Below are 22982 nucleotides of genomic sequence, written 5' to 3'. Positions count from 1 at the left end.
CATATAATTCAAAGTCACATTTAGATAGTTTAAAAAGATGAATAACAATGCACCATTCTACCAACTGATGATGATTTGGGACTCAGAGCATTAGATGATAACTCTCAGATTAGTGATATTTAAAAAATATACCAAAACTCAAGATTTTCACCATCCTAAGTGTTGCAAAAGCAGAGTCAGATAACAGATATATTCATACTTACACCTCACTATTAATATCTGCTTCAATTATAAATATTTTATGTTTAATGTAGAGGAAAACAGTGCACATAAAAAACAAGCCCAAATATTTTAGCCTGTTCCTAAAATGTTGAACATATTATCTTGTGTGAAATAGGAACACGATACCGAGCAGAAGCGTAAATAAGGGGCCAAATTCAATGTTTAGAACTTGACTAAAGCCCACCAAACATTCCAGCTTGATCCAGAATTTCATCAGGCGCTGGAATTTCACCCCAGCTACGTTTAAACTGGAGCAAGATTTAGCAGGATTAATACAGTAGAGACAGCTACATAATCACAGATGTGCGTTTCAGTCATTTAAGGTTCAGTGTCTTAGCTCAGCAATGTGGACTGCTCTAGGTACATCTTACTACAAAGTCAAATCCACAGTTTAATGCAGGGATTGTCAATAGGTGGACTGCAGGCCAAATCTGGACTACCAGGTGCTTCTGAACTGCCAGTGAAATCTTTTTATTTAATTATTACTATTATTATTATTTTTGTATTATATTCTCTAGAGTCTGGACCATGACTGTACCTTGACGAAGAAGTCTGGACCTTGATGAAAAATAATTGATTACCCCTGGTCAATGGTGTGATGGTTCGAAGTGGAAATCCTCCTATCTTTCCAGCTTTAAAAACAAAAGAATTAAATATAAAAGCCTTCTGCTGTGTTCCCAGATCTCAGAACCCAGTATTTTCATGATGTTCAAATGAAGCTGGAAGTTGAAGCTAGGCAAAAATTCAGACTGGAAATAAAACATACACTTTTAACTGTGAGAGTAATTAACCACTGGAACAATTTATCAACGGTCTTGGTGGATTCTCCATCAGTGGCAATTTTTAAATCAAGGCTGGATTTTTATATTTAAAGATATGTGCTAGTTCAAAAGAAATTATTGTAGGGGAGTTCTATAGCCTGTGTTATACAGGAGGTCAGACTGGATGATCACAGTGATCCTTTCTGGCTTTGGAATCTACGTTCTATTAACAAAATATTCTAATTTGTATTTCAACTCAGGATGGTCCTTTCCAGCTAAGCTGGACTGCTGAGTTCTGAGCAGAGAACTGGATGTTCTAGAGCAGTGTTCTCAATTTTTTTTTCCGCGGACCACTTGAAAATAGCTGAGGGTCTCGGTGGACCACTTAATGATCTTTCCAAATGTTGTTTGTACCATTAGCTAACTGTTGTAAAGCGCTTTGGATAAAAGCGCTATATAAAAAACCCCTTAATAATAAACTTTTTTTGTTCTACAAATAAAAGTACACAACTCATATTTTAATATCAGTAGTTTTACCTTTTTAATGCAATGGTTGTGCCCTCTCTGCCCCACCGCAGCAGCCCCCAAGCTGGGACTGGGAGGAGGAGGGTCTCTCCTCCTCCACAGCAGCCACAGAATGGAGGCTAGGAAGGAGGGCTGTCTCTCCCTGGCAGCCACAGCCCTGGAGCTGGGGAAAGTCGCCTCTTTCTCTGGCCGCCACAGCCCTGCATGTCCCAAATTTCCCCCACTGCGTGGCTACACGAATTAGATGGGTGGCCCTTCATTGTCTCGTGTGCGGCCACCCAGGTGCGCATCTTAGAGGGAACTATCTGCGGACCACTGAATGGAGCTCACGGACCACTGGTGGTCGGCGGACCACATTTGAGAACCTCTGTTCTAGTGTATGCACAAAGTTCTTTTCAAGCTAAGAATTATAGAATGACTTCTTCAGTTGGATCCTACACATCTGAGTGCAGACTTAAAGATGAGAGTGACACATATTTTTCCTATTTCATGCATATAAAAGAGCTTCTCTGTAGTCTGAAATGTATGACTAAATGACTAAGCATAAGATTACTCAGTAAATCTTTCCACTAATTTTCAAATTAAGATTATAATTAAAATGTATATTTCTTTACTCAGTGAATATTGGGTAGGTATCTTTCTCTTGGCAAAGAACTTTCATAAACTCTTTTTACCGAAGAATGCAATGACGTACAGAAGCTCCCTACCTTAAAACAATACCAATTATTGTAATCTGTACTTGTCATACACATTACTTCAGACATTTTAAGGGCAATAACTGTTAAATTTGGTAACAACGTCTAGCATTTTAATGGCAGTAGCTAACTATGAATCACATTTTTCCTCTGCTTGTCCCGTTGCCCACTCTGTTTTTCTGACTGGAAAATGAAGAGTTTTCAGAGGTTTTTTTTTTTTTTTTCTTTTCTTTTCTTTTTTGGTACTGAAGCGACATCACTTCTTGTAGATATTCACAGCAGCCAGCGTTCATTGTAAATACGGTGGCATACAAGATTCCATCTCCCCTACCCATTCACTTTTTCCTATCCCCTGGGCAGCAACTTAAATCCAATCAATTAGCAAATGGAAAGAATGACACACAGTAGTTTAATATTAAAACCAGCCTTAGGATAAGATTTATAAATTCATGTCACAAACTCAGTACAAGGAACAGGTTTTAAACTGGAAGTTGAATTTGGAATACAACAAGAATTACAACTAGACATTTAAAAAGTAGAGTGAGATTTTTCTACCATCTTGATGATCTAAAATAAGTCCTATAAAATCAAATTATAGTGTATCAAGTATGCTGAGAACCCTGCACTTTGGGTTCTCAACATTTTACAACTACGTTTAGTTTCTGGTTTTTTTTATAAATAAAGCTAATAAGTAAATTAGAAACTTTTTATCAATCATGTCTTGATAAAAGACTATGTTAATTTTAAAAGGAAAAAATGCAAAATGTGCAAACATGTAACTTCATTTGTTGGCTATTTTAAACATTTGAGGAAAATAACTGACACATGACAAGCTATATTTACTAGACGTGTTGTCTCAAAGAGATTGGCTTGATAGCTATCTGTTCCGATTGGTGAAGCAGATTTCACCGCCACTATAAGAACAGTATCTAACTTAACTAGTTGTAAAAGTGATCATCAGTAAATGAAGTAAAACTTGTTCAGATCTTTTATATATCCCTTCACTGACAATTTGTGTTTTCTCCCATGCTGCCCCTCACACTTTAGAGGAAAGCCCCATAACATTCTTCAAAGCCACTTAATTGTCCTCCAGATCCCTCCTTAAAAAACTCTTCTTTGCTATGATGCTTACTTCCTGGTGTAGAGAGACAACGATTTATCATACTGACCAACACTGTCTCACTGTTTCCTTGTACTTCCTTGTCTGTCTATACCATCTGCTATCTCTAGACCAGGGGTCCCCAACGCAGTGCCCGCGGGACACCCCGCCACCAAAATGCCGCCGCCAAGCGCGGCCGCCGGAGAATCGCCCACCAAAATGCTGCTGAGAAGCATTGCTGTTTCTCGGCGGCATTTCGGCAGCGACGCTTCTTGCCACTGCTGCTTCTCAGCAGCAGCATTTCGGTGGCGGGGTGTCCGGCGCCCGCCACAGTCTACTGGGAATAGCAATATGCTATTCCCACAAGAAAGGTTGGGGACCACTGATTTAGACTGTAAGCTTGTTGGGGGCAAGGACTGTATTTTTGTTCTGTGTTTATACAGAGCCTAGTAAAACAGGGTCCTGATCCAGGGCTAGGGCTCCAAGGTGCTCCAATACTAAAAATAATAAATACAGATCTATTTCGGCTTTCCACCTGCAAGGAAAGGGACTGCAGTGATACAACAGAAGGAATTAAAGCCTAAATCAACAAGGACTACTGGAAATGAATAATGTGAACTAAGGAATTCTTTTCCTGAATACCAGTTTCCGTATAGAATATTTTCTACAACAAGCTACCACAATTAACACGTACCATCCCCCATCCCACCCTAAGTCAAGCCCACAATTAAATTGCACCACAAGTACTTCCTGCAGGCTCCCACTCAGTTTCTCAACATTGCATTAAGTCTCTTCTACATGCCTATTTTGATCCTGCTTCAAATGAAACAAGATGGGAATAAAGCACCCATTTAGGGCGTCAGTAAACCTAAAGAGCAGAAACAGCAGGAGCAATTGCAGTGTTTAAAGCAGTTGAGTTGGAACACAAAACAACAACTTAGGCAAATAGGTGGTTTCCTCTCTACCAGCCGTTTCCTATCCTCCTCAAAAATGTATTTTTAAGACAAGGTAAATAAACCTGAAGGAATTCAAATGGAAAATAAGAGTAGTTACAAGGGCAATGAATTACTGATTTTTAATTGAAGCCCTAGTCATAAACCAAATGTAAGAGGGCAGTTCTAGTTGAACTCCTTTAAGCCCAGAACTGGTAAATGTCGATCCAGAAAGCATTAGCTGCCAATGCATAACTCAGACCAGGTCTACACAGTTGTTTTTTAAAACTGATTTAACTATTTCACTTATGGTTTGCTTTTGTTGGTTTGCTTTTTAAACCAAAATATTTAAACTGGTACAACCCCTAATTTTTATGAAGTTATATTGATATAGAGCACCTTTAAACACATATAGCTTATTCCACTAGTTTTATAGGAATAAACTATATTAGTATAACAGCTTCCACACGAAGGTGTTGTACCACTTAACTACAGCATTTCAAACAGATACAGTTAAAACAGTACAAATACTGTTTAGCCAAGCCCTCGCAATAGTGTTTATAAATTATGACATGTAATTTGAGAGGTAGCAATGGGGCTGTACATACTACAGAAAACATGACTAAGGAAAAAAAACTATTTTCAAAAGGTGTCAGTCTCCAAATAAGAGAACCCATCAACAAATACTTGACCCAAGATACCAGAATATCCTATAAAGCATTATTGTTCCTTTTGTTTCATCACAAATTAAGCTTCATTGTATTTCAACACTACACAAAACAGTTACCCTACAGAAGTATGGTTCTTCTAGATGCATTCACCACACAGATTACACTGTTTGTAAGCAAGAGCCCCAAGTACACAAAATCAGATTCCTTTAGCCAGCAATGGCCACTGGGGCTATGCCTACACCCTAAGTACTCTCACTCCCCGCTTCCCCTCACACCTGGAGGTATACACGACAAAGTGGGCCCAGGGCAATAGTGTCTTGTAAGTGCATGATTTGAGCTCTATGTAGTTGCCCTACAAATTTCAAATATAGGGACATTCCTCAAACAGGCAGCAGAGGCTGCCTCAGCCCTAGTGCAATGAGCTCTCATGTGGCTAGGTGGGTCTAACTTGGCTAACTTAATAACATGTCCTTATATAGTTGACAGGTTTCAGAGGAACAGCCGTGTTAGTCTGTATTCGCAAAAAGAAAAGGAGTACTTGTGGCACCTTAGAGACTAACCAATTTATTTGAGCATGAGCTTTCGTGAGCTGTAGCTCACGAAAGCTCATGCTCAAATAAATTGGTTAGTCTCTAAGGTGCCACAAGTACTCCTTTTCTTATATAGTTGGAGGCTCACTTTGATAACCTATGAGGGCACAGATTGCTCCTAAACTGTATCAGCAAAGGACACAGTCTGGATGTGTTCCTGAATGCTTTTGTTCTGTCTAATTAATAGAACAGCACCCTTAGAGTGTGTTATGGTTAGCTTCCTCCAGGGTTGAGCAAGGCCTGGGAAAGAAAACCATGAAGTGAATGAACTGGTTTACATGGAACCAAGACAACCTTAGGCAGAAATTGGGGGTGACATCTAAGAGTGACCTGGTTCTTATGAAACTCTAGATAAGGGGAACTGCCATGAGGATCTCAATCTGCAGATCTAATGGCTACCAGAAAGGCTAAGCGTTAAAAGAATGCATGAATGAGTCCTTCTAATTCTATACTGAGGTTCCAAGAGGAAAAGGGTGCTGAACTGGAGGGAAAAAAAGTGTATGAGGCCATTCAGGAATATTGCCACCTCATGGTGGGAAAATACAGTTTGGCCCTGGCTAGGAGAATGATGCGACTATAACACTGATAGGTGGACTCTTATGGAATTGTTAGAAAGTCCAGATTATTTGAAGGCTAGCAATATTGCTGAAACTAGCGATGTCAAGAGAGACAGCTAATACTGAGATGCACCAATAGAAAACAACTTACATTTACCTTTGTAAGTTAGTCTGGTTGAAGGTCTCCTGCTTTGAAGCAGAATGTTCTGAAGCTCAGCTCAAGAGCTACTTTCAGTGGACATCATCCCGCCAGCAACTAGGCTCTCAGTTGTAGAATCTGACCATTCTGTGAGACTATCGGGGCAGCAGGTAGGCTGATGGGTGGACTGTGTTGAAAGACTGAACAGATCAGAGTACCAGAAGTGCCTGGGCCATGTATGGGTTATCAGTCTTGCATCTTCCCTCAGTTTCCTCATTGCTGTTGGTATCATGGGAATCAGTGGAAAGGCACAGACACCAATCCCACTGCGTCTGAGGGATAAAAATACATCTGTCGTGGAATCAGGGCTCAAACCCACTCTGGGGCAGAATGCTTGACACTCGTTCTATTCTATAGCAAACAGTGCTACAGTACATCTTTTGCATTTAGGGACTCATAGAAACAGGCCTGAGTCTTCAACAGACCACTCATTGTTGCTGAAGAATTGCCTTGAGAGTTGATCTGTTATGTTTTGGTTTGGAATGAACAAGTGACAGTTGCATGGCTTTTTGGTGGCGTGGAGATGATCTTGCTCCCCTTGCCTGTTGATATAATCCACAGCTATGATGGTGTCTGTCAGCACTTGCACTGTGGATCCCTGTAGAAGAGGAAGGAATGCTTCACGTGCCTTCCTAATGACCCTGAGCTTTAAGACATTTATATGGAGGCGGGCTTCTTGAGGGGACAATAAGTGCTGAATCTGAAGGGGATCTAGATGAGTCCCTGTGACACAGCAGGCTACAATCCAGCCTAGTGGGGGCTGGGTCTCCCCTGCCCTGTAACTTGGGGTGCCCATTACAATGCCTTGCTGCTGTAGCCTCCAACCAGGACTGCTCACAAACAGCCTCTGGCATGTAAATCACTCTTAGCTATGTCTGTGTGTGCAGCAGCCAGCCAGCCACGCCTTGGCTCTTACAGCCTTGCTTATGCTGAAGGGTGACCCCAACACCCCCAAGTAGGGATGTAAATAAGGTTTAAAAATAGTAACTGTGTAAGCTATTAAAATTCTACTGGTTAAACGGTTAATCATAAAGGAGCTCACATAGGCGGGGAACTAGGGGCATGGGGGGGTGCTGCAGTTGGGGACTCCCTGGCGCACGGGGCTGGCAGCTGGGACCCCGGGAGCATGGGGCCCAGAGCAGAGTTTAATCATAAACTGATAAGACTGATTAACTGGTTAAACTTTTACATCCCTACCCCCCAGTCCTGGATCTTTCTCCAGAAACGTATGTCTTGTTCTGGCCAGCCCTCTACCAGACAGTACAAATATATTAAGTCCCTTATTCTTTTAAGGGAATAATACTCCATCTTAGTATTTTAAACAGTTATCCAGACATTTCAACTTAAATGCACCGCATACAGATAAAACTATAAACAAGTTTATTAACTACAAATAGAGAGAATTTATGTGAGTACATGTAATGAGTCAGAAATGATTACAAAAAAAATAAAGAGAAAATGTTTACTGGTGCCTAACTGAACAAACTATATTGGATTCAAAGCAAAGTTTTCTCAGCACATGCTTTCAGCAGTCATACTGACCAAACTCCCCCAACGGCTGTCTCCTTTGTCTTTTCAGGTGCAGAGAATGTGATGGGCAGGAAAAGAGAGGGGTGTCTGCCCCTTCTTTTTATAGTCCTGCCCCCCCTTTAAGAAGCATTTCCAGCTGGGAGCAAGGTGACATGCAGTCTGTGTGAAAGGAAACTCCCTGCTGCTTCTTTGCTAAGATGTAGATTTTTGCCCCTGCCCTGCCAAAGAATGGCCTCTTAGCAGATAACGGTCCATCAGCCTTCTTTACACTGGGCTAAGGCGTCAGCTTGCCCTTTGTCTCTGAGGAACTGATTTGGCCACTCCCCAGATTTCTCTGGAAAAAACACTTTTAGTCACGATCTCATCTTATGTTTATGACGTCACATATAATGCTGCTATGTGCACTTTGCCATGATATCGATCAGCAAATTATGAATTTTTAAAGGATACATCACAAGGCCTACTTTTTACAAACATTATTACAATGTTGTGTAGGGTGTGAACACAGGGGCATATTCTGTCACAGCCCTCCACCCCTAAGTAGAGAAGTCTGTCACCAGAATCTTGGCAGATAAAGTGTAGAGAAGGGTACTCCATTGCCATTAAAGGAGGACTTGCTACTAGTGTAATGAGGAGAAGACTTTTTGTGAGACTGTGACCATCATGCCTATGCATATTGATTTCAGCCAGCCTTGCACGGAACATAGGTGAAGTCTGGCATGCTACGTGACATAAGTGCATGAGTCCATGTGTTCTAGAAGTCTGAGACATCAGTTATTCAGCAAATGAAGACAGCCTGGACGTATTTTAAACTGGCATTTCCACATATTTAGTGCCTATATTTAGGACATTAACACCTTCTCTGCTGACCCAAAGAAGGAGGGAAAGCAAAAAAAGAGAAAGGCTATCCATGGGCAAAAAGAGGGCAAAACAAATCTGCATTCACCTTGCACCTAGGCAGCTGCAGGGGAACAATTATTGAAGACTAGAGTCTTGAAAAGAATTCTGATTATAGCAACTCTCTAACAGAAAAACAGCCCTGCTTTAGGTAGAATCCACCACAATTAAAATAATAAAAACAAAATAGGAAACAGTTTGTAATGGTGATTCTCTGTTTGCTTCCTGGTGTAAATGAATCCATGGAGCCTGAGGTATATATTTTTTCACCTATTGCTGTAGATTGGGACCTAGCCACATAACTATTTTCAATTTGCACCTTCTAGAATCCAGTGGTGGAAGCCAAGTTTCTCTGGTCACTTCTATTACAAACTACTATGTGGCAGAGTTATTTTAGGTTGTTCATCCGAGTTAGAGCAGATTGTTTGCCGTCTCAGAACATATGCAGTTGCTTGTTGTAGTATCTTCTAATGGTTGTTTAAAAAGGGAAGGTCAATTTCATAAGGAGAGGTTTGGCTCCCACTGCTGTGAGGACATCAGGGCAGGCTGGATAAAGAGGACATGGACAATGTTTCTAGCTGAGATGTAGGAGATGGTTAGGGAGTTCTGACCCACTACACGCAGGATGGTCCTATGGACCTCCTGGTGATAAAGACCAGTCAGGAGGTCCTGGCTGTCCTGCCAAGGGAGGTGGTAAATGCCTCATTCCAACTGGGTGGCATGCCCTTCATGTTCACATTGAACAAATTCTGAGCAATGGACAAACCTTTATGAACTTAAATATTTTGGTTAATAACTGATCAGTCTCCTCTCTTTCTGGAGAAGGATAATTGAGATGCTTGCTTGGCAGTTCCAGGCACACTTGGACTTGATTGGTTCCTTTTATATCTTTCAGTCATGCTTCAGATTGCTTTCTGGCACAAACAGCCAGGGTCAATAATTTTCTGCTGGTTACAGACAATCAAAAACTGTCCTTAATGATAAAGTTTGATCTCTTAGCTGCCTTGATACCACAGGCCATCAGGTGTTCAAGAGGCTGTGGTGATAAGTCAGATCTTCCCCTCTCCTGGCTTAGTAGGGGTAGTTGGCAAGACAGTCCCACAACTCCCTTCAGCATCCTCTCTAATATGGGTGCCCTTTTCCATTCTGTAGCACTTAATTCTGATACATACTGCTTTAGATAGAACACTCACGAGGGGCAGGAATCTAATTAAAATATTAACAGACATGTAGAGGTGTATGACCCTTACTATTGGCAGAGGAATGTCCCATCTGGCTAAGGCCAAGCTACTTTGCAGCCTGTATAAGATAGTTACGATACTGAGCTAGAAGACAGGCTGGATTGCAGCAGCATCCATCTCCCCGGTAGCGGAGACCAGCCCTAAGGTAACAATAGTCCAATTCAATCAGGAAGCATTTACAAGAAGGCCATGTACCAACATGGATGGACTAGACAGGCATATTTCTCCTTCCATTCATAACATTCTATATTTAATTGTTTCTCTGAAATAATATTCAGTAATCACTTGTTAAATATCTAACAATACTATAATTTGTTGAGTTATACATACCAAATAGTCCTGAGATTATATAGGGTACTTGAGGAAACAGACTAACCAAACTGAGCTGTTTGCTAGAACAAAAATATATCTAGACCCCAAGGCTGCTTTCCATTCTGTAAACTGTAGCTGTATTGTGTTTCAGGACTTTTTAGCCAAAGTCCTGCAATTCCCTCCTCCCTTTCTAAAAAAGCAATTAATAATGCTACACCACCACTGAAGAGTGTGCATCTTTTTGTTTCAAAGTTTTTTGTTTGTTTTTTTTCCATTTACTGCAGAAACAAGTTCATGAAAACACACAGGAGATGAACTACTGTTATAGGCTCGATCAAATGCCTTATTACAAACGTCTAACTTGAGTTACAAAAACGCTTTTCTAAAAATTAAAGAAGATAATATTCTAACACAAGCAGAAGTGCCCCCAACATGAAGTAACTACTTTGGATCTCATAGTGACATATAAAGATTAATTTATTGCTTGACTGAAGTTGGTGATGGCCTCAGGACCAGTGATCATGACTTGATTACATTCCATATGGGCACAGAACAGTACCAAAATAGTTGGCACTTCAAAAGGGTTTATTTCCCAAAGTGAGAAAAATCTTGAACTAAATTGACTGGGAAGAAAAGTTTAGACTGAAAAATATGAATGAAAATTGGGACTCCTTTATGAAAAGTTTATTAGATGGCCAAAAGTCCACAATCCAGGAGGAAAAAAACTTAGGCTAAAAGCCCATCCTAGTTCGGTGGCAAAGTGAAGACAGCAATTCGTATATATAAAGTAAATGGAAGACAGGGAAAATAAACAGCACTCCATATAAATCAGAAAAGTGTACAAAATCGATAAGGGAAGCTAAAGACATCAGGAAAAAAAATCATGGCTGGGAGAACTAAGGGTAAAGAAGAATTTTTAAGTATACTTTGAACAAGAGATCCTAGCAGTGGTATGAAGCCATTACTACATGGAGATGGTAAAATTGTTAATGATGCAAATAAAGGGAAAATTGTTCAGTAAATAATTCTGTTCTGTATTTGTAAAGAAGTAGGATGATTTACTCATATAAAACGAGGAGAATTAAGTATTTTCCACTCCATTGGTAACTAAGAAGGACGTTAAATAGCATCTACTAGGGATAAACATTTAAAAATCAGTAGGCCTGGTTAACTTGCACCCAAGATTCCTATAAGAATTGGCTGAGGAGATCTTTAAAGTGTTGCTAAATTTTTAATAAATCTTGGAATACTGGAGAAATTCCAGAAAATTAAATGTTGTGCCAATATTCAAAAAGGGCAAGTAGATGACCCAGGGTAACTTGCCCAACATCAATCCTGGGTAAAATAACGGAAAAGCTGATATGGACTTCAATTAATAAAAACTAAAAGTATAGGAATATAATTAATGGAAGTCAATATGGTTTTATTGAAAATAGGTCTTGTCAAACAAATCTGATTTCATTCTTTAATGAAATTATAAGTTTGGTTCATTAAGATAACTACATAGATGTAATACCCTTAAGGCTTTTGCTAGGCATTTGACTTGACTTACTACACAGAATTCTGATAAAAAAAATAGCAATATACAATATGAAAACAAATGTTAAATGGATTAAAAACTGGCTCAGAGATCTCACGACATAGTTATCGATGGGGGATCATCATCTAATGGAGATGTTTCTTGTTGGGTTCCACTGGGATGGGTACCAGGCCTGACATGATTCAACATTTTTTATCAGAAATCAGAAAGTAAACATAAAATCACTGCCAATAACATATGTGGTTAACACAAAGATTGGTGGAGTTGTAAATAACGACGAAGACAGGGCAGTGATATTGAATGACTTAGATTGGTTGGTGAGCTGGGCCCATTAAAACAAAATGCAACTAAATACAGACAAATGCAAATGTATACATCTAGAAAGACAGAATGCAGGACATACCTAAAGTATGGAGGACTATATCCTGAAAGCAGCAACTCTGAGAAGGATTTAGGGGTCATAGTGGACAGACAACTGAACATGAGCTCCCAGTGGGATGCTGTGGCAAAAAGGGCTAATGAGATGCATGGATGTATCAATAGGGAAGCAGTGAAGAGGAGCAGGAAGGTGATTTTACCTCTGTAGAGAGCACTTGTGAGACTGAGGCCTGTTCTACACTAGGAAATTAGATTGGTATACTACATTGCTCAAGGGTGTGAAACATCCACACCCCTAAGTGACACAGTAAAACTGACCTAACCCATTGAATTCTCCAGTTGACCTAGCTACTGCCTCTCAGGGAGATGGAATACCTATGCCAATGGGAGAGGCCCTGCTATCAGCGTAGGCAGTATCTTCACTGAAGGGCTATAGCTGCGCTGCAGCAACATTTTAAGTGTAGACATGCCATCATACTAGACTACTGTCAACAATTCTGGTGTTCACATTTTCAAAAGGATGTTGACAAATTGGAGGGGTTACTCAGAATAGCCACACAAGTGATTTGAGGCTGTACATTGAGAGACTTAGAACTCAAAGTGTTTAGTTTACCAAAATATGGAGAGGTGACTTGATTACAATGTATAAGTACTTTCCCTGGGAGAAAATACGGAGCACTAAAGGGCTCTTCAATCAAGTGGTGAAAGGCATAACAAGAATCACTGGCTGGAATCTGAAGCCAGATAAATTCAAGTTAGAAATTAGGCACAATTTTTTAACAGTGAGGGAGATTAACTATTGGAAAAAATAACCAAAGGAAGAGGGGATTCTCCATCTCTTCAAATCAAGACTGGATGTCTTGCTGAAAGGTAAGCATGAACCAAACACAAATGTTTTTGGGTTCAATACAGGGTAGCTATGTGACATTGAAATGTCTATGACACACAGGAAGTCAGACTAAATGATCTAAGACTAGAAGAGACCCTTAAACTATTATTCTATAAATATATACATAATTATGATTTTAATATTAGTGTGTTCCTTTTACAACTCTTAATAACTTATCATTTTACAAAATGTTGCTACCAATGGACTTGCTGCATTGATATGCACTGCCTGTGAATTCCTCAATCATTAACAGCACTGCCTGTGAATTCCTCAATCATTAACTGGTCATGATGTGAACCACTTGACTTCAGAATAGACTTTAGCCCAGGACGAGTGAAGGCTGCAAAAAAACTTGGATAAACAGGGAAGCAAGTCAATTTTATGCTACCTGCTTGACCATTTTGCTTCTGGAGTTTTATACATGGCTATCCTGTACCTTTATGTCACTAATACCATTATTTTTTCACAGCAGCCAGGTAATGTTAAGTTTGCCAAATATTTACTCTTTTAAAGAAAAAAAATTATTTGCAATACACTGTGTTCTATTTCAAGCCTGGCTTTCCTTCTATGACTTAGCCTTACTTGCAATACAACAAAATTCCAGCCTTTATGACAGAAGATTATTTTTTGATCAATAGAAGTCGGCAGCCAAGGCATTTGTGGTTTTTCTCTGGAAAGCATTTGCAGCCACAGGCTCAAAGGAGGAAGAAAGGGAGAGGGATTAACTTTCTTCAATGAAGGTCAAAAACATAATTTAAAAGTGAACCGAGAGAAGCAGCTGTGTCTGTCAGCCCAATCAAGATTACCAGCTGGAGAATTTACCAGCAATATGAAAACAATGTACACCAGATGTCAAACGATGCAACTGCGAGTAGGAAAACGTCTCTGGGTATGGCACTGTATTGCCGGTGCTCATTACTAACCAGATTTCATATGAAATACTAAAGACTTCAGTAGGCTACCACTAGCTAGGAACAAACATTTCCGCACACCGGCTCCAGGAGCCTTATTGTGTAAACAAAATCAGCTTTTATTTCTAATATAATTTAACATTTCACTTCTTTTAATGACTATATTTCAGGATCAAAAATATAAAGAATGAAGCAGGTTTATACATTCACAACTGCTGATTCTGGAACATCTGCAGCTGGGCTTGTTCTAGCCTCACTAACTTGAGTTTGAGAAACTAGATTCTTTAAAAAAAAAAAAAAAAAAAACTAAAATAAATAAGAACTCAGTGACACTACATTTCTCTCCAGTTGATTATCCAAGGAAATAAGCTGTACATGTGCCATAGAAAAGCATGCACCATTGGCTGCTGTATCAGCATCTCTGTAACCAGCTGCTTTTCCTCCTTTTCCCTCAGGTTATTGTCTACATTACAAGCGAAGGGATGTGATTCTCTTGCTCGTGTACACTTACTCATTGTAGCTCTCATCGGTTCACGTGGGCTTGGGTTCGGCACAGCTCAGCCATGCCCTCACTGCTGGTGCTGCGGTGACTACACTGCTAATTATACTTGCACGAGCTCAATGCGAGCTAGCAGGAGTATGTGTACCTGGCAGGGGAATCCCACCCCTCGGTCATAGTGTAGACATAGCCTCTGTTGGTATCCTTCTCTTTGTTTCTCTCTACATACTTATTCCTCAGATGAGCTCATCTACTCCCATGGTTTCAAATACCACATTTGTGATAATTACTTGTAAATCTACCTCAGACAGAAATACAGGACTGCATAGAAGGGAGAAATTGTCCTCCTTGACATCTCACTAATTAACCACAGCAAAAAGCAAACATCTTTCTGAACCATCTCCTCCCCCCATTTAACACTGCTGATAACTGAACTACACCCCTGATCACTCAGGCTCACAGTTACTGGGGTCATCTCTCTAACTTTCTCCCAAAGTATCTGGGCTCTCATCAAATCATCTCATCTCTCTAGCTGTAAAACTGATCTGCGCTCTCTCACCAAGTTCCTTCTCCAGTTTTGTTTCCACATCAATTTGTACTCATCCTCATGTTCAAATTCTACGCAGCTCTGTTCCTGCCTGCATCTCACCTTCTTCTGCTTTCCTTTTCACACTGTATGCTCTGCCCACACTTCTCTCCAGAATGCCCCATTTGCCTCTCACTCACAACTCCAGTCTTCTCCCCATAACCGCCCCATGCCTGAAAACAGCTCGCCTTGTCCTCATCCATGGCATATCACTCCTATATGGCATATCCCTTTCTTTTGTTTCACTTTCCATCGCTACACTCAACTACGCTATGTTCTCACCGTCTCATACCCAATTATGTGGGCAAAACCAAAATCTTATATTAAAAATCCAAGAAACTGCCAAGCTGATCTGAATTCTTTATGATAAAGGATCTTAGGAATAAGCTTGGATTTTTTGTGTTATACCCATTCCTCCCATTTCCAACCTGTCATAGGGTATTTCAATTTTTACATCTATTATCTGCCTAAGGGCTTGTTATCACACAAAAACTGTAACATCTAACTACACCAGTATAGTTAAAATAGTACAATCCACCTAGGATTAATACAGTTGTACTGGCATAGCTACTCCTGTAAGTGAATGGCAACAAGCTATACTGATATAAGGCACCTCTATAAACTGCACCCACACTAGCAGTTTTCAGTATAGCTGTTTCCTTAAAAATATCACACCCCAATCAAAACAGCTAAATCTGTATAAAACTGCCGTAGACCTTGCCTTTACATAACCACTTCTGCGAAAGGTGTTTTTCCTATGCAACTGTCAGGCACCAAGCACATCTATGGAAGCTATAAATAATGATCACCTTAAATGGTGAAAAGAGGAAATTCAATGCACTTGATGTCTAGATACCCAACACTATGTACTAGAGTATAGTCTCAAGTCTCATTCTCATTAGAATGCTTAAAAAAAATAATCAAACAGCATCCATTTACTTAACTTATCTAAAAGCAGAAGAGTTCCTATTCTGCTTCACTCTTCCTTTCAACATGTAGCAGTAAATTTCTTTTGATTCATGTTTTCAATCTATATTGCCAGGATCAAGATCAGATAAACAGTTTAATTAAATGATAAGAGATTTATCATAATCTAAATACAGAAGGCTTTAAAAATACAAAAATGTAGAAGTCAGAGTTGTTAGTAACCTCCTATAAAGGGAAGTAGGAAGGGTTTAAACATTAGCTACACAAATCTAAAATATCAAATGAACACAGGGCACATCACCAATGAAAAGCACTATCAAAATGACCAAGAGTGGCAAACTACCAGTGAGATAGCTGATTTGAACACTCAAGTCCAGGCAGAATGCTAAAATATGCACTCATTCATAACGAATGCATAGCTTTCTTTTTCCTTAATTCATTATTACAACTTTTCTTTGCAGACCTTTATAGAAGTCTGATCCTAAGGCTGTTTTGTGTTAACAGTATTGGTCACTAGCCTGGCCAAGGAGCAGAAAGCACTCCACCAGTGGCAAGGTTGCAGATAATCGAGTAAACTGAATCTTATATTATGTCACTTTTAAAATAATATTTCAACACTGAGTTATTTCGCATGACTTCAAAATAAAATTAAAGTCATTGTAGAAGTTTTTAGGTCACAACCTATTCCTTATGGCTTACCTTTGCTTTGCCATCCTGTGCTGACATATATCCTACACACATGCTCTCTGTTGTATGACTCCACAAGAACTCCACTATAAGAAAAAATGTAACAAGTCACAAATAAATGCATTCATTTTAAGTGTAGAAAAACTTCACTTTTAATAAAATCAGAAATTAAAGGGACAACTCAAACCTAGCTTAAAGTTTAGGTTTGGTGCTTTTATAAAAATTTAACAGAATTATTTACAAGAAAAAAGTAATTCCAGTGGAAGTAGCAGTTAAGCACTCCCTGTAGTATTTGCAAATAAATACTGTAGTAACCAGAAATAAATGGCATATATAGTGAAAAGTAGCATGCATTTTTAAGTTGTATTTATGTAAGGTGTTATTTGTAAGGTAGGTAATTTTTTTTTTACAGTATGATTTCTAAAAACTGCAAATGTCTCTTTAAAGTTAAAATTCAGACATATATAAAGCATATTACTGCACTTTACCTTTTCTCGCTTGCTTAACAAAATTTTCAACTGTCAAAATGATTTATTCTTAGTACTGGATAATCCCTATTTACTGTGATAGACTTTTCTACTCAAATGTATAATTTTTGTGACAAATATATCAAGTGTTTCTGCTGTCCAGAGCTCAGTTTCATAAAACTCTACTGTGTGTAATATATGTAGTATACTGCAGACTCTCTTGGATTACTTACCTGCTATCAAAGAATAATGTGTTAAAACAACTAAATCTTTCTCCAGTACAAAACAGAAATCAAATAGATACTAAGAACTCTTCACCTGTCTAACGAACTTGAAGTCTGGGTTCATCAAAATGTAATGTTCAATATCTAAGATTAAATATAATTGGTCTTTGGAACATTTACATTCATCCACTAATCCCAAAGAACACTTTTTAAATTCAGACAATTCTAGAAGAGCAATTTGAGGATTTTGACGAAGATATTGCCAGAACCTGTGCAAGTCAAACAATAAGAGAAAAAGGAGTTCTATACTTAGATCCGTCCTTCACTCCCCCATAATTGATTAATTAGGGAATTTGCCAATCTGCTTAACAGACTGTCAAATATAGTAAGAAAACAGGATCACAACTGGACTGCACTAGTTCTCCCAGATCATTATTTTCCATAGACATTTCCAGTTTTAAAAAAAATTGCAATTTTTTATACTATTGCTATCTGTGGAGTTTTCTAAATAGATAAGTGACTACAGTTAAATAATCACCGTTTCTTTAAGGAAATTGAGTAACTGAATTTGAAAACAAGACTTAAACACTGGAAAGTTTCAGCTACAGGTGAAGTAGGCAATTAGCTCCTTTTGGACAACTAATTTCATTTCATTTTTTAACTTTACTTTCCAAAGTGCAGAGAAAGACTAGACAGGATACATTTAGAATACAAAAGGATGAATGCTGATAACTGTTATAACTGAATGTGTAAAGTGTTGTTAATTAAGTTTTAAGGATGTTTTAGCCTTTATTGTCCACCACCTACGTTCTACATAATAGTTGTGAATTTTACTACTGCACCTTCACAGCTGAGTTGCTGTGTGTGTGTTCATGATGAGTTTCTTCAAGCTGCAGATAGTGTTAGTTTCTCGAAGTGCTAGAATTAAAATCAAGATCTCAAATGTATGTAAATTCACTGCTCTGAACAGATTCGGAATAGCACAGTTCATTAAAACCAAAAATGCTCAACTTTCCTTGTATGTTTATTTCAGCTCTTTAAGAAAAAAAGAAAGACACACACACACAAAATAAAAGACACACAAAACCAATAACTTATATGAATATCCAGCATGTGACTTGTCATTTGTAAAAAAATAATTTGTTGTTCTTCAAGAACTGAGAGTGCACAGTAGATCCCTTTTGGATCTTTATATCTATGCTGATTTATATCTAACAATGTCATCTGAATTATGCAGTTTAAAAATCTGATTCTACTTTAGAAATTCCCAAGACCCTTACCTCCACTGATAAAACTTGGAAAAAGTACAATAGGAAAACATCTTTGGAGAAGCCTTTGACCTTGACTTAAGAAGTTCAATTATATTAATTTTTTCCTCTATAATTTTAAAGAATTTTTAAGAGGCGAGAGTACCAACCTTAATATTGCTCATTATCGCTTGAAACATATGCTTACAAAAGCAAGATGCATCAGTGCCATGTGATAGTATGACATTAAGAGTAATTTAAATTTTCAGATAGCCAAAGTAATTGTTTAGTATAGTCAACTTAGTTAATCATGCAGGTAATTAGATATGCAGAAGGACAAAATAATCTTAATACAAATCTAAGGGTACATTCTCAGCTTGATACAAAGTGAGTTGCAGACATGAATCTCCATAAATTGCCACTAGAATACATGATAAGGGCATGGGGTGCAAGGAAAAAGTAAATATCATCACTGAATAATGATAGTGACAGCACTAAGATGTTTGAAAGGGAAGACTTGTCACTATTGTTAAATATTGTTCAGACACAAGATATTAATCTTGCTCCCAAATGTGTTAAGTGAAAGGTTAATTTAATTCACATACAATGTCACATGCTGTTCTTTCATGTCTCCTCATGCTTACATTTTAGTTCTATTAACTCCTTCATGCAGACAGTGTTGATTTCTTGGCATACTTCCCATTACATGTCAGTAATGTCAAGTTCTTACAGCAGCATATAATCCTATTGCTAATTCATCCATTTTTTGTGTTGCAAAGTGTAAACTGCATTTACAAGATCTTGCATATGTTCAGCAATACCCAATTTTGACTCAGGAATTACATATTTTAATAGTTTTGACTTTTTAAATGGTTGACTAACAACAAGTGGCCTGATTATCAAAGGTGCTGACCTTATAGAGGTACAACTGACATCACTGGGAGGGATGATCACAGTCTTTGGAAAAAATCAAGCTATAACTACATTAACATGTTAAAAATCAGAAGAACGCCTCCCATTGTTTCTCTAGCAGTTTTTGAAGAATTGTTATAATATCAATGCTAAGAAACTATTATGTGCCAAAAAGACACTCCTCCCCGCAAAAAACCTCCCTATGTCCCTCTATGACATATCACCCACTGTTCCTTTACATCCAATATAGTGTCAGAAGAACCATGAGGATTCATCTCACAGATCTTTGGTTTCTTGGGATAGCAACGTCTGGGAAATGCAGTAAGGACAGTGTGCTCCACTGTTAGAAGAGTGAGACCTCTTTGGCCAGCTGAAGAATGGCAAATTACAAAAAATATCTTTGAGACAAGGTGGGTGAGGTAACATCTTCTACTGGCCCAATTTCTGTTGGTACCTCGTGGTCCCTTCTAATCCTCTGATTCTATGATTTTGCTGGTGAGAGAGACAACCTTTCATACTACAGCTCTGGGGCAGCAAAAAAAAAAGAAGAGCGTGCCGCCAAAGAATCAAAGATCCAGGAGCTCTGCTGCCTCCGTGCTGGCGGCGTTCCTTCGGCAGCACTCCTCCTGCTGCGCACCCCCACGGATAGTCCTGCGCACCCCACTTTGGAGACCACTGCACTAGAGAACACTTCCATGCATCACATGGAATTCAACCCAGGATTTCCAAGTCTCAACATTCCTCTCACATCAAATATCTGTGAATCCCACTGAAAACTGATACTAGTCATCCCCTGCTAGTAGCTGTTTCACTACCTCAAATGGCAGTGGTCCATGGTGGAGATCTATAGATCCCAAACCTACAGATGACCCATGCAGTAGATGGGAGATATTCAGGTGGAAACCTTTTAAATTTATTCATTTTTGCTTTGTTTAAATGCTCAAAAATTACACACACAAAAACTACATTAAAACAGAATTAAGGTTGCAGAGTCAAGCATTCAAGAGTTAACACATGCTAGAATTAAGGTTGCCCATGCAACCTTTATTATCTATTATTATTATTATAGTACTTAGAAGCCTCAGTCATGGACCAGCCCATACTGTGCTAAGCACTACATAAACACAATGGAAACTGTTCCTGTTCTAAAGAGTTTAATTCTTGTTGTTATTAATAACATACTCACATTCTATCTCCACCAGAATTTTTATGTGATGTTGAGCAAGTCACAAACCAAAATCTGTCACAGTTGGCCACTATTTGAGAATTCCTCATTTTCTGGGTGCCCAATTTGAGACACATGAAATCAGATTTGCAAAAGTCCAGAGCCTCATAACTGCAACTGAATTCAGTAGGAACTGTGCCTTGAATATATAAAGTGTTAGAAAAATGCTAAGTACTACTAAAAATCAGGCCCTAGGTGTCTCAAGTGGGGGCACCCCAAATTAGTGGATATTTTGTCAATTATACTTGATTCCTCTGTGCCTTAATTCTCCATATGTAAAATGGGTATACAGACCTGCGCAGCTCACAGGGGTGGTTGTGAAGATAATTTTATTGCTATCTGTGAAGCATTGACACTATGCTGATGAGTGCCATAGCAGTGCCAGTTCCTTTAATATTCTTGGATGGAGATTATCTGAGTCCTCGATTTGGTCTCATTAAGCTGTTTGAGTTTGACTTCCAACTCAGCTGTGATAATTTCTACTTCCCTATTCTTATTTCTATTAGCCACTCTTACACTACCCATAAGGTCCTTACTACCATTATTAAAAACTGAGGCAAAGTATTCATTTAGGAGTTGGGCCATGCCTAGATTATCTTTATCCTCCAACCCATCTTCAGTGCTTAGTGGCCCCACTTCTTCTTTCTTTGTTTTCTCTTTATTTATATGGCTATAGATAATTTACTGTTGGTTTTAGTTTCCTTTGCAACTTTAAGCTCTCTTTGGCTTTTGGGAGTTCTCACTTTCCCCCTACACTTTCTAACCTCCAAGAGGTAGCTTACACCGCGCTCATCCTTCCCATCTTCCATTTCCTGTAGGCGTTCTGCTTTCTCTTAATAAGCAGTTTGAGATGCTTGCTCATCCAGCTTGGTCTGCAACTCTTCCCTGCACATTTTCCCCTTTGCTTGTGATGCAGGCATCAGACAGCTTCTGCAACTTTGATTTAAGTAATTCCAAGTCTCCTCTACATTCAGATCCTTCAGTTCTTCAGTCCAGTCCACTTCCCTAACAAATTCCCTTAATTTTTTAAAGTTTGCCCTTTTGAAATCAAAGACCCTAGTTGCAGACCTATTTTTGTTTCTCCTCCCATTTAGTTTAAACTGAATTAGCTCATGTTCACTCAAACCAAGCCTTTCCTCTACAACCAGTTTTTCTATGAGGTCCTCGCTACTTACGAGTACTAAATCTAAAAGGGAATCACTTCTTGTTGGCTGGTGCCTATTTGCTGAAGAAATCCGTCAGCTACCAAATCCAGGAATCTCTGGGACCTACCATTATTAATAGCATTTGTCCTCCAGTTTATACATGGGAAATTAAAGTCTCCAACAATCACACAATTCTCAGAAGTATTCATTTCATTTAAAATATTAAAGAGGTCTCTAACCATATGCAAATCAGATCCTGGAGGTCTATAGCAGACCCCAAGTGCTATCCCAATGGAGCCTTTGTTATCTTCCCCCCCCCGGTGATTTTAACCTGAACAGATTCTGTTTTTTTTTTCAGTTCCATCAGTTCTGATTTCCTTACAGTCTACCTCCTCATTAAAATACAAATTCCTAGTAATGAACATAAACCAGAAGCTATCAATTTCCCATTTCTTCCATATAAGCTGCCTTCACTTCCTCTCTAAGCCACTATGTGTTTTTTGTTTTTTAAAGCTGCATGGATTTCTCTCAATTGTGGCTTTTGGGGCATCTAGTAAAACGTTCTTAAACAATTCTCAATTATCATTCACATTTTTCAGTTTAAATTCTTTCTCCCATCTGATCTGGCTCAATTATTTTAAGCACTGTGAAACTGGCCCTTTCAAAGCATCAAGTATATATATTACAGGTTTGGACTTTATTCTGTTCACACATACCAAATGTGATAAAGTCATGATCACATCTACATAAACTATCACTAATTTTCAGTTCTCTGATCAATTCCTCAGGTCAAGACAAGCTCTAAATAAAGACTTCCCCCATGCTGTATGCAACACTTTGTTAGGAAATTGTTATTTCTAGTACTTAGAAATTCTAAGGATGTTTTAGGACTGCCAGCACGAGACCTCTAGCATATGTCATTCAGATTGAAGTCTTCCTCACCCTATGATCACTAAACTTCCCCACCATCACAGATTATAGATAGGTGCTTTAGCAGCTGGTCATACTATCCAGTACTGTGATTTCATGCTCTGTAGCAGACACCAACTAATACCCCATCTTGTACATTATCTGTTAGGACACTGATCCATAAGCATTCCAGACATTTTCTTCT

The 22982-nt window shown here is 38.8% G+C and overlaps 1 protein-coding gene across 12 annotated transcripts in view; it reads right to left on the bottom strand.

Annotated features, from left to right (window-relative positions):
• Window positions 1–22982, bottom strand: part of TASP1 (taspase 1) — a 157464-nt gene that overhangs the window by 9267 nt on the left and 125215 nt on the right. For 10 of the 12 annotated variants that reach the window (XM_073339577.1, XM_073339587.1, XM_073339580.2 and 7 more), the window contains one exon: window positions 16661–16734. In XM_073339577.1, coding sequence (XP_073195678.1) covers window positions 16661–16734 — 74 coding nt within the window. Of the gene's footprint in view, window positions 1–14258; window positions 16065–16660; window positions 16735–18181; window positions 18258–22982 lie in introns of those variants that run through there. The other 2 variants (XM_073339584.2, XM_073339586.1) reach the window with 2 other exon arrangements.

The sequence above is a fragment of the Lepidochelys kempii genome, chromosome 3, assembly GCF_965140285.1.
Source record: "Lepidochelys kempii isolate rLepKem1 chromosome 3, rLepKem1.hap1, whole genome shotgun sequence".
In the NCBI taxonomy this organism is placed as follows: Eukaryota; Metazoa; Chordata; order Testudines; family Cheloniidae; genus Lepidochelys; species Lepidochelys kempii.
Note: the sequence above shows the minus strand (reverse complement) of the source record. Positions and strands in the feature narration are given on the sequence as shown.